The following is a 21075-nucleotide window of genomic DNA, read 5'->3' on the forward strand; positions in this document are numbered from 1 at the left end:
CTACATTTCCCACTTATACAAAGGACAGAGAGCACCAATTCACAAAACTTCAATTCAAATATACATCTGTCAGCACTGGGGCCAGTATCCTTGAGGGGAAAATGCAATATACTGTATATTTTTGGAATCGTTTTGATACATAATACTTCCACATAACAATGGATGCTTTAGAACTTAATCTGTGGATTTGGGCATGGTGGCACACACCTAGAATAACAGCACTCAGGATGGATGAAGCCCAAATTTGTGGCCAACCCGGTCTACAAATTGAGAACAGGACAGCCAAGGCTACACAAGGAAATTCTGTCTGTAAAACAAACAAACAAGCAGACAACTCACTCTGTGGACCAAGCTGACCATAATCTCAGAGGAATTAGCCTACCATAGACTCCCAGGTCTAGGCTGACAGGGATGCACTTCTGATCCAAATGGAGACATGTTTTTAAAATGACCTATCCTTCAATCAAGGAACGAAATGATAAAATAAGATGTACAAAGGAAACATTTTTCTTTTAATGAACAGTAGTAAATCTTCAAATGCTACAATTATTTACACCTGAAAATCATTTGTCATCAATAAGTGGGTTCTTTGCTTTGTTAATATTATCCATTTAAACTTGTTTGAGTGTGTTTCTGTGTACATACCTATGCTATGGTGTGTGTATATGTGCCAGTGAGAGGACAACTTGTTGCTATTTATTATCTGCATCCCATATGTGAGTTCTCAGCATGGAACTCAAAGAGTCTTTTGGCCAGTGACCACAATGGCCTTTATTTAGGTTGAAAAAATATTTGTGTATGTGCTAGTGTGTGAGTTTGCATATACAACAGCACAATTTTACAAATGTTAAAAACATTTGTAGGAGTGATATAGGCTACTCAAAGTTTGAGCTCAAATCAAGGTTAGCAACAACCAACTTTACCCACTGAGACAATTCTCTGACATTCACTTGTAGTTCTGAGAAAGTGTTATGAACAAGTCTTTACTCCTAAGAATGAACTAACCCATTTCAAAACACAAAACAGTAAATTATTTTCATTTGCTAATAGCATTTATTATTCAAATCACATCATTTTTCCTCCATCCTCAGATGACAATTTGTTTATAATCTGAATAGAAGACAATATTATACTGATGTACTGTTTCAACTAAGTTTATTTGAGTATCAATGAACTCGGTGGGGGAATGACTGTGGTATGTAAAACTGGCAACATAACCTTGAACAACATATAACAATGACAAACCCCACAAAGTGTCACACACCCTTCATATATCTGCCATGGCCTAAGATCCCATATTTACATTACACACACACAACATGCTTTTTTGAAATACATCTCATTGCTTTTACATTATCTAACACCTCAAGATAATTCTCTTAGAAGTCAGTTCTCCAAGATGATGTGACATATAGTAAATATGTGAACATGAAGAAGCATGGAACTTCAAACAATATATACATATATAAACACTTACTATTGAGCATCTTAATACTAACTAATTACTGACAACCAAGCAAGACTGAAAACAAACGTCTTAATGGAATTTGTAAAAACATAGAAAAAGTACCACGCTTTCTCAGAGACCCTTCCTTGAAAACTATGACCACAGACTGCCTGATATAAATAAGCAATGGGCCACATAGATGATGGAGATCCCATTCTATACATTGCAGCAGAAAAATAACTTTCACCAAGCGGAAATGCATTAGAACATGAAAGCCACCACAGAAAGAATATCAGAACAACCTAATAAACTTCTGTGAGTAGATTTGCTGCACATACAGCATACTTCAATACCTACTCCAGTGTTTCAAAATAATGACCACAACCACAGCTGGTGATCTCTTCCATTAAATTTAAGTGAATATTGTAAATCATTTACTTCCTCCAAGACTATGAGAAAAACATTTAAAGGAGTTTCTTTTCTTGAAATAGAATATATTTATTATGTCCAAAGTCATCACATCTTATATAAAAATAGGTTTGCTCTCTTCTAGGAATTCTTTTCTACTTCTTGACATCAAGATGATATATAAAGATTTAACATAGTTACAGTACTAGAGACATAGATGTGAAGTTAAGACAAGTTCATTCCCAGGACCTAGGTCAGGTTTTTGACAACTTTCTGTAATTCCTGTTACAAGAAGATCAAATGGAAACCAAAATGGACAGGCATATAAACACACAAAGACACACTGAGATAACGATGGAAATTAAAATAAATTAACCAAATATATGTTTACTCAAGAATGTTTTACTTGTGTAAACATGCATTCCTGTAACTCAGAGGTTGAGGCAACTACAGTCTTATCCACAGAATTTTTCTTCGTCAAAAATTCCTTCATGTAAGTGAAATCAAATGTGTAGGGTGAAGTGAGAGAAATGAATCCTTCTAAGTTGGTGGTATCATTTGTGAATGTTTAGGAAATACAGCACTCTTGGAGGCTGTATCTTACTTGGGAAGGGCATGATAGTATTCAACTGTATTCATCTGTAGTTCACACTCTGCTTCATGCAGCAGGTTGAGGATGTGAACTCCAAGCTTCCTACTTTATCTGCCATATATGATACTTGTGATGCCCATTTCATAGTGATCCCATATCCCTCCGGAACCTTAAGGCAAATTAAAGACATTTGGAGGTTGCCTTTGACATTGTGTTTTGTCACAGAAAGGGCAATAATACACACATGTAAAATTTATAACTGGACGATTTACTTCAGATAACTGAAGAGAATTTTAAAATCTAAAAGGTTTACCTAGTGGTTTAAATTCCTAGGCCTTTTGTCCATATCAGCTTTTAATTGGAAACAAAATTAAGATGGATGTCATAATGCATGAATACATTGTTGACACTTGTTACAATTTTCCTCCCAAATCTCCTGTAACTGAATGCAAGTTGACTTGTTAAAGACCTCAACAAATCTTTTATCCTGTTAGGTTTTCTTGAGAATGAATTCTTTCAGGTTCTCAATGACTCCTGTGATATGCAAAGGCTTTAAGAGCTTGCTCACACACTAAAGCCTTTACTCTTCTATAATGGTAATACGAAGTACAAAAGTTTACTGTACTGACTACATTCATGGGGTTTCTTTTTAGCATGACTTTTTCTCATGATTTCAAAGACAAATCCATGAAAAGGGTTTACCACATTGCATATTCACAGGGTCTCACTGAGGTATGTGTTCTTCTAAGTACGTGGAAATAACTGCATTAAGAAAAGGCTTTATCACATTGATTACATGTGCAAGGTTTCTCGCTACTATCTACTCTTTTATAGACTTGAAGTTGACTTTGACATGCAAAACATGCAAAAGTAATTTATAGGTGTGAATATGCTAAAAAATTTTTCTCTATGTATTGCTTTTTAGATAACAGTTCCCAATGAAATATAGGGTGAACCCAAATTTAAGTTCATCATTCCTAGGAAAGCTGCAGACTTCCCAATAGCTGACAAGCTTTCATCATTCATCTTTTGTTTCCCAAAACACGACTGTTCCATACCATATATTCACTTCGCCAAACATAGTGACTGTCCCAAACCACATTTTCTCTTACCTAAAACATAACACCTTTTTCCTAACCACAAAAGAACAAATGGATATGACTGTTTGGACTGTAAAATCTACACTTTTGCATCAGGTGAATTCCTCAATGCCATAAACAAATCCCATATCCTTAACCATGACTGATGGAAATAACTTACTTGTAAAATGTCAGAGATGTTTATGATTTTTAACTCAGAACCTCTGTAACTTTCTGGCTTAGTGGGTGGATAGGTATCACAGTTCAGTTCCCAAGAATGTTATGTACCACTAACCAACCAGTAGTGACTGGGTGACAATAAATTTTTGTCATTTGCTTTGAACATGTGTTTGAGTTGTATTGGATTCTGTGGATCGAAAACCACAAAGGCCTTACCATGTTGCTTATGTACTCAGAATTTCTCTCCAGTATGAAACTTTTATGATGAAGACAATAGACATATGCAAAGGGCTCACATTTTGAAACATTTATAAAGTTTCTCTCCAGTTCTAATTTTTTCATGATGATGGTTATACAAATGTGGAACAGCTTAACCACCTTAAATACATTCATAGTCTTTCTGTCCAATATGAATGCTTCCATGACTTTGAGTATGATTGTGAGGAGCAAATTTTTCCACATTGGTTACATTCATAAGGTTTCTCTCCAGTATGTCTTCATGTTATAGGAAATTACTATCCTGTCAAAATACTTTATCACATTGGTTACATTCATAAAGTTTCCAGTGTGCATTCTTCTATGTGCATGCAGATTATTATGGCATACAAAGGTTTTGACACATTGGTTACATTCATAAGGTTTCACTCCAGAAAGTGTTCTTGTTCAAGATGACTCTTACATGAAAAGACTTTAGGACATTGACAATATTCATAAGGATTTTCTGCAACATGGATTTTTATGTATTAAGAAATGACTGTGTTGTACAAAGGTGAATCCACACTGCTTATATTCATAAGGTTGTTCTCCAGGATGTGTTCATTTTGTCTTTAGAGACGATTCGGGAAATGCATAGACTTTATCACATTGGGTACATTCAAAAGATTTCTCTCCAGTGTGAGTTCTTTCATGTGCTACCAGATGACTGTTCTGTGCAAAGGCTTTACCACACTGGTTGCATTCATAAGGTTTCTCTCCAGTGTGCATTCTCTTATGTTTTAGTAGATTACCCTTATGTGTAAATGCTTTACCACAATGGTTACATTCATAAGGTTTCTCTCCAGTGTGAGTTCTTTTATGTAGCAGGAGAGTACTGTTACAGGAAAAGGCTTTACCACACTGATTACATTCATAAGGTTTCTCTCCAGTGTGAGTTCTTTTATGTATTTGGAGAATGCTGTTACGTGCAAAAGCTTTACCACACTGATTACATTCATAAGGTTTCTCTCCAGTGTGAGTTCTTTTATGTATTTGGAGACTACTGTTACATGCAAAGGATTTACCACAATGGTTACATTCATAAGGTTTCTCTCCAGTGTGAGTTCTTTTATGTATTAGAAGAGTACTTCTCTGTGCAAAGGCTTTACCACATTGGTTACATTCATAAGGTTTCTCTCCAGTGTGAGTTCTTTTATGTATTAGGAGATCACTGTTACATGCAAAGGCTTTACCACATTGGTTACATTCATAAGGTTTCTCTCCAGTGTGAATTCTCTTATGTATTAGGAGATTACTGTTACATGCAAAGGCTTTACCACACTGATTACATTCATAAGGTTTCTCTCCAGTGTGAGTTCTTTTATGTATTTGGAGACTACTGTTACATGCAAAGGATTTACCACACTGATTACATTCATAAGGTTTCTCTCCAGTGTGTGTTCTTTTATGTCTTAGGAAATCACTGTTACATGCAAACGCTTTTCCACATTGGTTACATTCATATGTTTTCTCTCCAGTGTGAATTCCTTTATGTACTTTGAGACTACTGTTACATGCAAAGGCTTTACCACGTTGGTTACATTCATGAGTTTTCTCTACTATATGTGTCCTTTTACGTCTTAGGACATGACTGTTATTTGCAAAGGAGTTATCATGTTCGTTACATTCATAGTGATCCTCACCAGTATGCACACTTTTATATGTGTAGGGACACCTGTGATGTGCAAAGACTTCGTCATATTGAGTATCTTCAGGGGGTTTGTCTCCACTATTACTGTTTTCATACCTGCAAAGATAATCAGCACATATGAAAGCTTTACCACATTCATTACACTAAAGAATGTTATTGTCTATGTGACTTAATTTTTCAATTCGGTGTGAAGGTAAAGAATAATTACATCTTGAGTTTTCATCATTATTTTTACATTCATGGTGATCTTATCTAGGGGGTTGTTTTGCATATTTCAAAATACCTGTGGTGGTAAAAATATTTGTTACCTGTCTCACATTTATATTATACTTTCTTCTATATAATGTTTCACCACAGATTTGTAGAAAACTGCAAGACCTCAGACCTTTAACACACTGACAGGATTCATAAATTTCCCTATACTGTGCGCCATACTAAATATGCAAAGAAAACTAACACGCAGAGTAATTTGTATATTCCTAAAACTTATATTTTCTGTAGTGTGATTTTGTGAGAATTCCTAATGAAGATGAATAACAAGTTCATTGATGTTGGTGCATACTTTGTGAAAGTGTGTGAATGCCGACTGCTAAGTCAGCAGAGAGATACATGCTAATGAGATCATAGTATTGTTAGTTCTGTGGCCCATCACCTGTCCTATATTTTGTAAACATTTGTCTTTCATCACTTATCTATTGGGAATAATAAAGAGCTAACAACTGATAGCAGGGCACAAAATGGAGTGCAGAACTTCTGAGTGAGAGAGGGTTGCTGGGAAGAAAGCAAATGACAGGCGATTTACCACAGGCCAGTGATGTTAACAGAAGGACGTGAATATGAACAGAGAAGTAGAGCTGGCCATGCATCAGGACACCGTGCTAGGTTTATTTGTGTTAGGGAAAAAATGGTTCAGAATATGCCCAGGAAAATTGCTTAAGCTTTAAAATATTAAAAAGCCTCTGTGTCATTATTTGTAGTGCTCACAGCTCTAATTAGGGCATATAATCCATAACAGGTATCAATTTTTAAAAATCTACTCAAAATGGGGACTACTATACCTTTTAGTTGTTATGGATGGTACATTGTTTATTTCAATATACATATACTAACATGACTTGTACTCATTGTGATATATAACTATTAAAAGAATAATAAATGACATGGTTTCATGATGCATTCAGACATTTGATTTTTTTCATCACAGACATGTGCTATAGAGATTATGGTTTTTCCACAAACTTAGCAACATTACTACAAGTATATTAGTAACCTAGTTTTACTATGGACTACTTGATTAGTATAATGTTTTGGATATACTTTCATCACTCTTTACTTTGAATACATTTGGCAATATCTGAGTTGTAGGAGACTAAACAAAGTGCAGTTCTACCTTATTACAGTAATGAGGCTATGAGTTAAAAATTGACCTTGTGTAAGGTATGTTTTCTTTGCATTCTTTCTTAGAGGATGCCCTGCAAAAACACATCAAATACCTAACATGGAGGTACATGGTTTATTAACAAGTTAGTCATCATCAATAAATACACTTAAAGCAGTTCATTTACACTGTCCATTCTCTTTCCAACTTCCAGAACATATTAAAACTTTCTCAGAACCATATTCATATAAGCTTACACATGAAAATTACCTTGCATGTCTTCTATAAGGTTGACAATACTCTTCCATATTATGACCTTCCCAACTGTAGCCTAAAACATAGTAACAAAAAAGGTATGCTTTATTATTGGAAATATGACAAAATTAAAATCGTGATCTATGGTCACCATTCACCTCATTCTTCCATATCTTCAAGAGAAATTACAGAAACACATCAATAATGAATAAAGATTTTTCCCCACATTTTAAAAAGTAAAGAAAATTCACTGTCCTACCTATAGCAGTAAGGTTCCAGTAGGTCTCCAGCATTACATCTTTGTAGAGATTCCTCTGGGAAGGATCCAGCAAAGCCCACTCTTCTTGAGTGAAGTTCATATGCACATCATTGCAGGTCAATGCAGTCTAAAATAACCACACACATGTATAAAAGAAAGCATGATGCTTAGAATACTGGAAATGTATCCTTCATTTACAATATTTTCAAAGTATTCTGGTTTTTCTTCTACTTATTTTGTGACACACAAGTTTTAAGGCAATAACTAACTCTTTTTAGGAGGAAACTGAATAGTGAAGTTCATCTCTCTCATCCTTTAACTAGGATACAGACTTGCAAGAGAAATGTCAATCAACAGATAAAGAGAGAGAGAGTAAACAGATCAACAGTACTGAGCCCAGATGAGAGAAATAGTATAAACAATTCCTGACTCTTATAAGAATGGGCAGGCTGGGTGTATTATCTGGTGACTTTAATTCCAAAATCACTCAGGAAACAGAGGCTGGTGTATCTCATAGAGCTGGATGGTAGCCTGCTCTATGCAATAAGTTCCAGGACACTCAGGGGTACATAATCAGATCCTGAATAATACACAAAAATTAATCAAAGAAACAAGATAAAAAACTTAAAGATCTTTCTCAAGTTTCTACAAAGAGTTACACATTCACTCCAGTTCTGCATACATGTCTAGAAACCAGAAGTGCCTCATTTCAAACTGTAATATTAATATGATCTTTTTAAAAATGAAATGTATGCTTGAACAATTACAAAAGGAGAGATGAAAATATTAGCAATTTAAATGTTGATCATCAATAGGCAACACGGGGAATGGAGGTATGGCTCAGTGGTTAAGAACACTGTTCTTCCAGAGGACCTGGATTAAATTCCCACACCCATAGGACAGCTAATAGCTGTCTGTATCACAAATATATTCAATAAAATACTCGCAAAACAAATCCAAGAACACATCAAAGATATACACGATGAACAAATTGGCTTAATGTCAGGGATACAGGAATGGTTCAACATATGAAAATACATCAATGTAATCCACCATATAAACAAACTGAAAGATCAAGATCACATGATCATCTCATTAGATGAGATAAAGCCTTTGACAAAATATAACACCCTTTCATGTTAAAAGACTTGGAGAAATCAGGCATATAAGGAATCAGGCACATACTTAATATAATAAAGGCAGTAAAAAGCAAGGTGAGGGTTAACATCAAATTATTTGGAGAGAAACTTAAAGAAATTCCACTCATATAAGGTACAGGACAAGGATGCCTCCCCTCTCCATATCTCTTCACTATACCCCTTAAGTCCTAGTAAAGCAATAAGACAATTAAAGGTTATCAAGGAAATACAAATTGGAAAGGAAAAATTCAAAGTATCATTATTCACAGATGATTTACTAGTATACCTCGGTAACCCAAGAAATTCTACCAGAGAATTCCTACAGTGGATATACACTTTCTACAAAGTGGTTGGGAACACAATTAACTAAAAATTTCATTAGTCCTGTATACAAATGAAAAATGGGTTGGGAATGAAATTTGGGAAACAACACCCTGAACAGTAGCCACAAACAACATGAAGTGAAAGACCTCTATGACTAGAATTTGAAGTCTTTAAAGAAAGAAACGAAAAAAAATATCAGAAGATAGAAAGATCTCCCAAACTCATAGATATATAGGATTAACATAGTAAAACAGCATTCTTTTTAAAAAAAATATTAATTATACTTTATTCATTTTGTATCCCCCCTGTAGCACACTTCCTCCTTCCTTTACAAAACCCTCCCTTTATCCCCCTTCTCTAAAACAGCATTCTTAAAAAATGCAGTCTATGGGTTCAATCCATTTCCCAACAACATTCCAACACAATTCTTTACAGACCTTGAAAGAGCAAACATTAACTTCAAATGAAAAAATAAAACACCCTTGATAGCAGTAGAATCCTGTACAGTTGGAATAAGCACACAGAAATAAACCCACACTCCTACTGGAACTTTACTTTCAACAAAGAAGCCAAAATCATACAATGGAAAAAAGAAAGTATCTTACACCACTCAAATGGCTAAAATAAAAAAAACTAAAGTGACAACACATTCTGGTGAGGATGTGGAGAAAAGAGAACTTTCCTTCAGAGCTAATGGGAGTGTAAACTTGTACAACTTCCCTGGTAATCAAACTGGTGCATTCAAGAAAATTGGGAATAATTCTACCGCAATACCCATCCATACCACTCCAGGGAATACATCCAAAAGACGTTCCATTTGTTCTACTATTTTCATAGCTGTTTTATTCATAACAGCCAGAAAGTGAAGAATGGATAAAGAACTTCTAGTACATTTACACAATGGAATACTCCTCAGTTATTAAAAATAAGAAATCATGGAAATTGCAGGCAAATGGATCGAACTAGAAAAGATCATTCTGAGAGAGGTAACCAAGACACAGAAAGAAACACATTGCTAATAAGAAGATAATAGACCTATAGTATAGGATATGCATACTACAATCCACATACCCACAGAAGCGAAGTAACAAGAAGAGTCCATGGGAGGTTGCCAGAATGTCACTCAGAATAGAAAACAGAACAGACAGCAGAAGTGGATGAAAAGAGGGAACTGGGCAGAAGTTGGAATAGGGAGGGGAAAAATGTGGGTATCAGATGTGGGGAGAATTGTAGTAGGAGGTGAGAGGGTTGAGAACAAGAAAGGAGACTGAGGAGGTTTCTCTTTCGAGTCATTTGATAGGGAAGGTTCCTGAGAGGACCTGGGTGTGACTGGGTGTCACTCCAGCTGAGACTTCTAACAGAGGGGCAGGGAAAAAGAGACATAGAAAAAGAAGTGACCACCTCCTAGACAGTCAGGACTAGGGAAGAGAAGAAACAACAACTGGACCACAAAACTCCTGATCCAAAAATTACCCTGCTTACAAGGAGTTTAGGGATGATAATGAGGAAACAAGGATTGAGGGAAAGTCCAACCAATAATTGGGCGAGCCTGAGATCTACCTTACACTAGAGAACCAGCCAATGAAACTGTAGATTTTGCTTTGCTAAGCTTGTAGAAGTGCCTAAACGTGTCTGTTATCTCAGAGGCTCCACGCAGCAGCCAATGGAGACAGAAGCTGGAATTTATAACTAAGCATGGGGTGGATCTCGGGGGGTCTTGTGGAAGTACTAGGGTAAAGATTGATGAACCTGGAGGGGATAGAAAGCCACAAGACCAACAGAGACAAGTAACCCAGACCCAGCAGGAGTACAGAAAATGAGACATCAACTGTATGTTGTGCATAGTGTGGACCTAGGCCCACTGAACTTATCTGTATGGTGAGCAGCTTGGTCCATGTGGGTGGAGTGCGAAGTGGAGTAATGTGAACTCTACTGCCTCCCCTTGTCAGGGCTGCCTTGCCTGGCCTCAGTGGATGAGGATCTATCAGTCCTGATGTGACTTAATGTGTTGCAAGGGGTTGATACAGGGAGAGGAGGGCATCCCTTCTCTGGGAAGAGAGGGAGAAGTTTGAGGGTGGACTGAGAGCACAGGAAGGAGGGATCACATTGGGTTGTAAAGTCAAAAAACAATATATATTAATTTAATAGACTCAGAGAGAGGAACAGTGGGATTGGGAAGGCATAAGGAAGGGGGCTGCAGCTGGGATACAAAAGAACAAATTGTAATAAATAAAAGAGAATAAAAATAAAAAATACACTGTCTAAAAAATCCAGAGTGCAAACTGGCAACATGATCTTGACCATCATGTAGGAATGATCACAATAAATCCCAAAAATTCTCATCATGTCTTCACATATCTGTCATGGACTAAGAACTCATAGTTACATTACACACATATAACATGCTTTTTTTAAAACAAATCTCACTGTTGTTACATTATCTAGTAATCTAGATAATTCTCTTAGAAGGCAGAACTTCAGCATGATGTCCCTTATAGTAACAAACGGCAACATGAAGATGCATGTAACTTCAAACAATACGTATAAACATATATACATATATTCTATTAAGCATTTTAATATTAACATTGGTAAAATATGTTGACAACACAGAACATATTGTGGGTACATCTTCCATCCTTGGACTCATACTCCGAAGGCTCTCACAAGAGAATCAAGATTTCAAATGTAGCGTTGGCTAACATCCAAGTCAGCTTTGAAAGCAAACATCACCATCTAGGAAATCATTTCGCATTTTTCAGTTCTACCTTACTTAATTTCTTAGAACATGAGCAGACTAAGAAAGATTTGGGGCCAAATTACCACTCAAATGACCTATAGCTTAAATTTTTATGGAGTCAATTTTCCTCAGAAATCCTAGGCTATCCACTTCCTCTGTATACACTACACTCAACATTCTGAACTTCCAGGTCCTAAAGGAAGAGCCAAGTAAGCTCTGGACTTTTGCCATCTCAAGATCTGATATATTCCACAATCCTCTAAAAAGAGAACATTCTCAGGTCTGTCCAGGAGCAAAGACACTTTCGGCATACATTTTCTTTTTCCTAACCTGCTACTGCGCTGCTGTGATTGAATACTCTAAACAAAAACATCTCAGGTCATGAATGGGTTTACTTGTTTAGTCCTGTCAGACCAAAGTACATCATTGTGGAAGCCTAGGATAGAAACTAAAGTTTCAAGAAAACTAAGGCAAAAACCATGGCAAATATTGTTTACTGCCTTGTGCTCTTGTATCTTCATCATTCCATGCTCAGCTAGCTCTTTTCTAGCCCAGGGCAACTTGCTCAGAGATATTGTCATACTCAATTGAAGAGCCTTCAATAGAAACCTTCAGTCAACATAATCTCTCATTTACATAGAAACCTGCCATTTTCTCATTAGTTTATTTTGTCACTTTATATACTCCTTGCAGCTCCATACCTCCTCTCCTCCTGGTATCATCCTCCCATCCTCTTCCCCTACTCCTCCTCCTCTTCTCATGAAAGGGGAGGCTCCTCATACCAACTCTTCTCAGCACATCAAGTTGCATACAAACTAAGTGCATCTTCCTCCAGTGAGGCCAGCGAAGGCAGCCCAACAAGGGTAAAGTGATTCATAAATAGACAAATGTGTCCATGTCACAGATAGCCCCCATTTCAAATGTTACATGACTGATATGAAGAAAAGCTGCCCATCAGCTAGATGTATGTAGGGTGCCTAGGTCCAGCCCATGCATTTTCTTTGGATGGTGACAACCAGTCATTTTATGATGGCATGCTGCTAACTGAATTTACCATGTGAAAAAAAAAAAACTTTGAGATTTCTCAGGATTATGAAGACATTTTACACACAGAGACAAAATATAACTTCTGCACTTACTTTACAGCAAAAACAATGTAGATTGTGCACAATATTTGTGAAAGAATAACGCAAAAATTCCTAGAACATAAGCCCAATAATCTAGTCAAATGTCCATCCAGATACCTAAGGAAACCCAACCAAGAGTCTTGAGTGACATGAGCATCTCCTTTAGCATTAGAGTGTACTGAAAGAAAAAGGTTTAGTTATTTCTGGACCAGGCTCCCATTTCAGGGCAACACCTTTTCCAGATCTGCAGTTTCATATTCCAGTATCATTTTGCTCTGTCCTCCCTTAGCCTATCCTCAGTCTCCCAGCACTCAGTAGGCATTTTCCCTCTTTCTCTTGGAATCAAAGTGGATAATGGCACAGCCCATTATTCAACCTGAAGGGGAGTGAAAAATCTTTCCCACTGGTGGAAGAGTGCCAAGAATATTAAGAATTAAAGAAATATTTTTAGAAAATGCAATGAGCTTTTTTTTTCCTGTAACTTCACAGAAAAAAAATGGGCTGAGGATGTGGTTCAGCTGGTATAGTGCTTGCCTAGCATGCATGAAGCTGTGGGTTCGAGCCCAACACCACATAAAATTTGACATGGTGGCATTGCCTGTAATTAAAGCACTTAGGAGGTACATGTGGGAGAATCAGAAGTTCAAGCATATCCTTGGCTAGTGAGTTTATGACCATCCTCAGCTAAATGAGGTCATGTCTGAAAATGAAAAGCAAAACAAAACAAGCTTTTTTTCAGTATTGAGGATGAAATCTTTGGTCTCATATATGCTTGGCACACTTGCTATCATTGAGCTACCTCCCCAGTTTACCCAAATTTACTTATATCTATTAAAAATAATAATAATAAAAAACCTGAGAGGGCAAAAATGAGCTAAATGACTCAGTGAATGAAACACTTCCTGCTATTCCAAAAATAAATCTAAGTTTAATTCACAGTATCCACTTAGGGTGGCTCAAAGCAGCTGGTCCACCTCCACAGGATTCTGTGACTTCTTCTGGCCTACTCAGATGACAAAAAGAGGAATGGAACTAAAAGAAAAAGAAAAGAAAAGAAAAGAAAAAAGAAAAGAAGAGAAAAGAAAAGAAAGAAAGAAAGAAAGAAAGAAAGAAAGAAAGAAAGAAAGAAAGAAAGAAAGGAAGGAAGGAAGAAAGCAAGGAAGAAAGAAAGAAAGAGAAAAGCCTTGAATAACAGCACTTGGGAGGCAGATTCCTGTGAGTTCAAGTCTAGCCTGGTGTACAGAGCAATTCCAGGACATCTAGGACTACATAGTAAGACACTGTCTTGAAAAAACAAAACCAACAAACTGACCAAACAAATAAATATATAAGAGAATTTAATTTTTTTTTCAAATTAATTTCAGTGCATTAACAGGCCAAAAGGCAAATCAGCTACCTTACAGCGGAGTTACAGGTAGCCATGAGCCATGAGATGTGGGTGCTGGGAAGTGACTTCAGGTCATATGCAAGAGTAACTACCAATCTTAACTCCTGACCCATCTGGTTCCTCTCCTTTTGAGACATGATTCCATGTAACCTAGGCTGCCTGCAAACTCTACATGTAGCTGAGAATGACCTTGAACTTCTATCTTTCTGCCTTCCCCTCTCCTGTGCTGGGGACTACAGGTGTTTACTACCATATCTCTCTTACAAAAGTGCTGAGGATCAAACCCAGGGCTTCATGCATGTTAGCTAGTCACTCTACCAACTGAGCTACAGCCTCAGGAGGAGGTCCATATCATCTTGATGCTGTTCATCAGAAGCCAGCACACAAACTGGCTGTAGAAGAACATCTTTTTAAAAATGGCATAAAGGAACAGAGGAAAGTAGATGGCAGGAGCAGTTCATTGGTTTTTCTCACATGAGATTTTAGTAATACTTTGGACTTTCTTGACAGCTTCAAAATTTTAATGTGTGCAATGTAGAGGGAGAGAGTATGTGTGTCCCTAGTTATACACACCAGTAATATCTATACTCTGGAAGCCAAGGTAGGTAAATTCAGACTTTGTTGCCAGTCTCAGCTGCACTGTGAGTTGAAGTCCATCTTTGGCTATGTAGAGAAACTATATCAAAAATAAAATATTTTTTTTAAAATTAAAAAAATATATTTATTTGCTTGTTCATTCATTTATACAATCTATTCACTTTGTATCCCTGCTGCAGCCCCCTCCCTCATCTCCTTCTCATGCCACCCACCCTCCCTTTTCTCCCTTTATGCCCTTTCCCTAGTGCTCTGATAGGGTAAGGTTTCCTCCCATGATGATACCTGATAAAAAAATAAAAAATAAAGGCCCACGAGAATGACAACTGTTACTCCCATGATAAAATAGAACCCCTAATTAAATGAAAGGTTAAGATCTCAGATTTTAGAGATCCTGACATTCCTTACTCTAAATAGATATCCTTGTTTTTCCTCCTGTCTCCTTATCTACAGTTACTATTATGCCCTGATCTTGAGATCCTCAGAAACCACCAGGAGACAACTCCCTTGGGAAAACAAGAGAGCTTTATTGAGAGAGCAATCAATCTTGGGACCTACATCTCACTGATACAGCAGTACAAAAGTGGGACCCTGAGCCCTGGGTGAACAGGGATTTTAAAGGGAAAAACTGCAAGCAGGGGATTTTTCCATGCCTTGGTGTTATGGGACGGGGTAACACCTGAGAAGTGAGGTGACCACTGATGCTTAACAATAACTGCTATTCTAAGCTATCTGAAAGTACATCTGGAACATTTGGGAATATTCTATTTTGCTTTCATTGGCTGTTGCTAGGGAGTTCACTTTGTTTTCTGCCAAATGTACATTCCATGTTTTTTCCTGGAACTTGAGTTCAGTGGCCTGTCACAGGTGCACACAGGATGGTTTCTCATCTCAAAATGGAGTCACTCAAGCTAAGTTAAGCTATTCATTACTGTGCTGAATTTTATTTTACCTAGACTCATGTAGAACTCTTTCTGTGAATCATGCTGCCATCAACTACTCAGCAGTCTTGCCCAGAGGGAAATCACTACTCCTGCTGAGTCTATGATCTCACCTTTCCTTCTATGACACATCCCTCCCTACCCACCCTGTCCAAGGCCCATCCCCACAAAGATAGAATATCAAATTTATAAGTCATGCTGGCTGTCACTGATGGTCCAAACATGGCCTTTGCCCTCACTTATTAAGAGAATCTAGGGTCTGGCCATGGTGATGAATGGGAGGTGGAGGAGGAAGGATCTGAAGTTCAAAGTCATCCTCTGTTACATAGAAAAGTTCAGAGTCATCCTGGTCTACAGGAGAGCGTGTCTCAAACCTCAATTAAAAAAAAAGAAAGGAAAGGGGAAGGAACAGGAAGAGAAGAGGAATCAAAAGCATCATGGGTTCATTCACTCATTCTTCAAGCTTTTATAAGCAGCTTTAACATGCGTGGCTGCTGACCAAAAAGACCTGACACAAAACACATACACCTGCCCTCTCCCATTACGGCTATGCCCCAACACAGGTAACAGTTCTGACAGGTGGATGATGCAATCAGAGTTTTGATGCCAGAATTGCACAACAGACCTGACCTGACCACGCTGCCATGGCACAAACCTGAACTCCAAAGATACTCTTTCTGTTCACGCCTTCTAAGACCCAAGCCAGAAGCCCCACCATTGTCTGATCCCACCTATACTTGCACTGGGACATGCCTCTTCAACTAGCTCCTCCACCATGTCATTTAGTCCCTGGCCTCAAGTCCCAATTCCCAGGACACCAACCTAATTCCCTTTCTCATGACTCCATTTGTCAAATACCACAAGGGCCCACCTTCCACCAGTATCACTGGCTGCTATTACAACAATCTTCTTCACAGCGTACCTCTTCCTAGGGCCAAGGGCCACGGCCAAGGTTATAGTAGAAAATAGATATCTCTGGACTTCTCATGACTGGGTAGGAATCCCCTAGCATGGGCCCCGCCTCATGGGTCACATATAGATGTGCCGGTTCTCTTGTTAGTCTTCTCTACTGGACCTAAGGGGCAGTGAATTAATTGAATGTGATTGTAGTGAGTCAGGGCAGTGGCTCCCATCAGTGGGAGAAATGGCAGCTAGCGAGCTGTCAATGTCCTCTGGATCCAGGAAGCCTAAAAACAGAGCCCAGCTTGCAGGGGTTGTAGGGCATGACCGCAGGCACTGGAGAAGCAGTACAGTGAAGCTTGGCACTGAGATAGTGGCACTCTCTATGCAGGTAGACCTGTCCCAGATGGCCTCTTCTCCTGCAGGCATCAAGTGCTCTAGGGCACTGTGGGGAATACCAGCTAGGAACATGACCTGGCATTGCCGCACCTCCAAAAACATGCTAGCATCATTAACAAAGTATTCCCAGTTCTGGACCCTGGAACTCAGGTCTCCTCCCACCCACTTTTTCAATATCTCTACAAGTCCCTCTCAGGGCATGTAGGACCTCCTGTCTCTCCAGGGCTCCCCACACAGGATCAGGATCCCTGTACATCTTTCCCAGGAACCCTCTCTAAGAACCTGTCCGGGGCCTCCCATCCACCAATGTGTAGATCTGCCCTCCACTATGCATGACCCCTTCCAATCCACCAGAAGGGTCCCGCACACCCTCCCATCTGCACTTCCCTTGCCTTTATGTCCTCTTAAACTCCTCATTTGTGTTAATCTTATGTGGCTGGCCTGAACCCAACAACAGAACCCTATATTCTTTACTTCTGACTCCCTGAAAAACCCATGCTTCACCTCTAAAATGAGATTTCCAATTGCATCCATAAACATCAGTTCAGCCTGCTCTTTTGGCATTCCTTCTGGTCAAGGGCACCACTATAAAAATCACTTCTTGTCTTCTGAGAAGAGTATAGACTGTTGCTGATTTTGACCCATTTAGATACCAGCTTCCTGAAGAAATGAACACCCAGGAGCTCCCAAAAGATAAAGTTAACACCAATTCCCCCTAAACACACCCTCGTGTGTGGGCCTGAGAAGTGTTGATCATCATAAAATTGGTTATCTCACTACACATTGCTAATGTCAACTGTTGTCAAAGCAGGAAAGTTGTCCCCTCCTTCTTGTCCATCACTTTCTGTGTTATGACTATATCAGCTTAAAATCTGGTCATAGAGCTCAGTTCTTGCACAAGGCCTTCACTTAGTAAGCGCACTACGAGCCAGACAGACAGACTGGAGGACACTCAATTCAATGGCCAGTTTTACTTTTTCACTCACCAGTCAAGATCCAACATAGAAGGAATTTTAGGACTGTTTTCCCAGAATTGTGCAGCAGAAGTAGGGTAGGGTGTTCAAAGCAATTCTCAATATCATGGCAGGAGGCAAGGCAGGGCTATAAGAGGCATTGCTCTATACAGAAGTAACAATCAACAGCACATGGAAAAATGGAAAAACATTCCCAATGACATGGAAACGTCGGGAATAACAACACATGAGAGATTAGAGCGGTAATGCATTTAGAGACAATCAAATTTAAGAGAACTCAATAATCGACTTTTTATAAGATAAATATAATTGATAAAAAGACCATAGCTATAGTGACTTGAAAAAAGATCAGGCAATTTCCTGGCAGAGTTAATAGCATTCATAAGATACTGTGTGCCCTTCCCTCAAGCACAATGTTGCTTGTTTAGACCTGTAACCTGACACATACAGCTACAGTGAATGGCTTGTGCCTCAACCCTCAGGACTGACATAAATGTGTAAGTGAATAAGACATATCTGGAAAAGACAGTTACCTAATTGGATATTCATTATTCATTGGATCAAGCTATTCTCCCCCAAATTGTACACCTACCAATCTAGTTTGTCTTCATTCATCTGACACTAATTCATACGTGCTGTAAAATAATTAGATCATAAACAGATCCTTTTTCACAATGGTGTCACCAGCAGCTAGTTACCTATCCTTTTTCTCCCCATGATGTGCACAATAAGTGAGTCCTCCTATTCTTGTCTGAAGTCAGAAGCCAAGCTCCAAGTGCATTTTTTTTTCTGCTACTGCAATGGAAGGTTAACTATATGACTCTAATGGGTAATTTTAAAACTCAGTGGTGGTACTGCCCTGTAACTGAAATTTTATTTACCCTAATCAAGATAACAATATCATTGTACTGAACAGCAACATATTGGGATCAAGGTCAAATGAGTCAACATAGAAGAGGCTGACTCAGAAACATTTTTCTAAAAGCTTTGGGCTGCAGATGTTCTAGAATTAACACCCTTCACAGGAAAAAGAAAAATCACTCCCTACATCTAAGACTTTAATATAGAAAATGTCTTCAAAGACAGAATGAATTCAACTATGTATACTGCTCAAAGAGGAACTGACTACAACAGATTTTGCATTCCACATATGCTGTCACCCTTAAATCTCTTTCAGGTTCAGATTCCAGGTTAAACTTTGACTAATTCCAATAGGGACAGAAGACTGAATGTATAGTCCTGAAAGCAGACAAAATTCTACTGAGCAAATCTGTCTTCTAGAGCACAATATATAATCTAGAAGATAGATTTAAAGGATTTATGATTGTCAAAATTCCCACACATAAAAAGGAGAGAGAACACTCATGCAGAAAGCATCATAGAAAAGTTAACTATGAGCACTGTGTTTGCAGATCTTTGATGAAAGTTATACTGAGCTATTCTAACTTTAGAATATAGTGGCTTTTGCCTCTGAGGAGGCTGGCTCACAATACCACAACTGCTAATATGCAGGACCAAAATGAGTTCATTTCAACTAGCCCTAGCTGCAGTCTCTCTCAGGGCTATGACATTACTGCAGCAAATTCCATTTCATTAAGCTTTATTTTAATTTATATGGATGTTTGGCATGTGTCTTTGCACAGTACCTACAGATGCCAGAAGGGGCCATCAAATTCGTTGGAAATGAAACTACAGATGGTCAGCTACTAGCTAGTTTGTGAAATGTGATCTGTGTCCTCTTAACACCCAGTGCTCTTAACTGCTATGCCATTTTTTCTTTAAAATTTATTATTTTACATGTTAATTAAAATATATTACATCAATTTCCCCTTGCCATGTCCTTTCTTCATCTCTTCCCAAATTCTTCCATTCCAATATTTCTTTTTAAGTATGTGAGCAATTATGTGCAAATATATGAATTATACCTGAGTCCATTTCTGTTGGTTCTGTGTATATGGATTCAGGGCTGAAGACTTTCCACTGGATATGTAATGAGGGAGCTCATCCCCACCTGAGGCTAATTTTCCCACTTGCAGGAGAGTTCCATTTAAGGAGTCTGACCCTGAAGTGACCTAAGCTGCCTTGGACAAGAAACATTAGAAAACACAAAGTGGTAAGTAAATATGTTAGCAAATAATTGCTGGTGCCATGGCTCTGAGTTTCTGGAGCCGCAGGGAAGACTATGGATAGTGTCCTGGGCCAATCAACACCTCTCTTTGTTCTGAGGGCCTCCCACCATACCACTGACCATTCTTTCCTTGGGTGATTTTGAAACCTTGAAATTCCTGCCTCCTCTTTGTAAGCACCATGATTACAGACTTGTGTTGCAATACCTGCTGTTGTGGCTTCAGCTCATTTAGTGATGTTATAGAATGACTATTTGAGTAAGATGAGCAGTTACACATTACAAAACGTTTATCTCATTGAGCCTGAGTTTCACTCTATAAATGATAGAAATCTGCCCCAGTCTTTAGATGAGTTATAACAGACTGGATGATAAAGGAAAACAACATTCCTCATAGATAAGTATATATATATATTTTACTTGATCTGGAAGAACTCAGAGCTATATGACACTGATTGCATTAGTAGATTTTTTTTTTTTGTAGCGTGAGTCACATTACATTAATAAACTAAACCAGGACAAATAGAAGAAATTCCACATTCCTAATACTTATTGGTATTTTCCACAGTGTAACATTGCAGATGTATTCCCAATGAGGTTGGAAAAGTAATTATCTTAGTATAATGTTTTAGTTTAATGTATCAGTGATTAGTTTAATGTATTAGTTTAATGTATTAGTGATCTATTAGAATAGATTTGGGGAATGTGATACAAATTTACAATTAATTTATTAACAATTAATTTTTTAACTAAAAATGAAATATAGATTCACAGTGTTATCACTACAATTTTTCATCATAAAGATGTACTGGATATTTTAGAATGTACTCACCTATGATGTTGTATATCTGAACTTCACTTGGAAAGAGTATGCTTTGCCAGATTTGCTCTAAGAAAAGCTCAGCAAGCATGTGATTTTGG

General features: G+C 38.0%; 1 protein-coding gene across 1 annotated transcript in view; it reads right to left on the reverse strand.

Annotated features, from left to right (window-relative positions):
* Window positions 1-1136: 1136 nt before the first annotated feature.
* The window catches only part of LOC110543021 (zinc finger protein 120-like), a 36260-nt gene continuing 16321 nt past the window's right edge, over window positions 1137-21075 (reverse strand). The window contains exons 4-6 of the mRNA XM_060376191.1: window positions 7505-7631; window positions 7261-7321; window positions 1137-5708 (exon numbers count right to left, since the gene is read on the reverse strand). Of these exons, the coding sequence (XP_060232174.1) occupies window positions 4523-5708; window positions 7261-7321; window positions 7505-7631 (1374 nt within the window). The 3' untranslated portion in view covers window positions 1137-4522. The remainder of the gene's footprint in view (window positions 5709-7260; window positions 7322-7504; window positions 7632-21075) is intronic.

Source organism: Meriones unguiculatus, assembly GCF_030254825.1.
Source record: "Meriones unguiculatus strain TT.TT164.6M chromosome 13 unlocalized genomic scaffold, Bangor_MerUng_6.1 Chr13_unordered_Scaffold_34, whole genome shotgun sequence".
Classification (NCBI taxonomy): Eukaryota; Metazoa; Chordata; class Mammalia; order Rodentia; family Muridae; genus Meriones; species Meriones unguiculatus.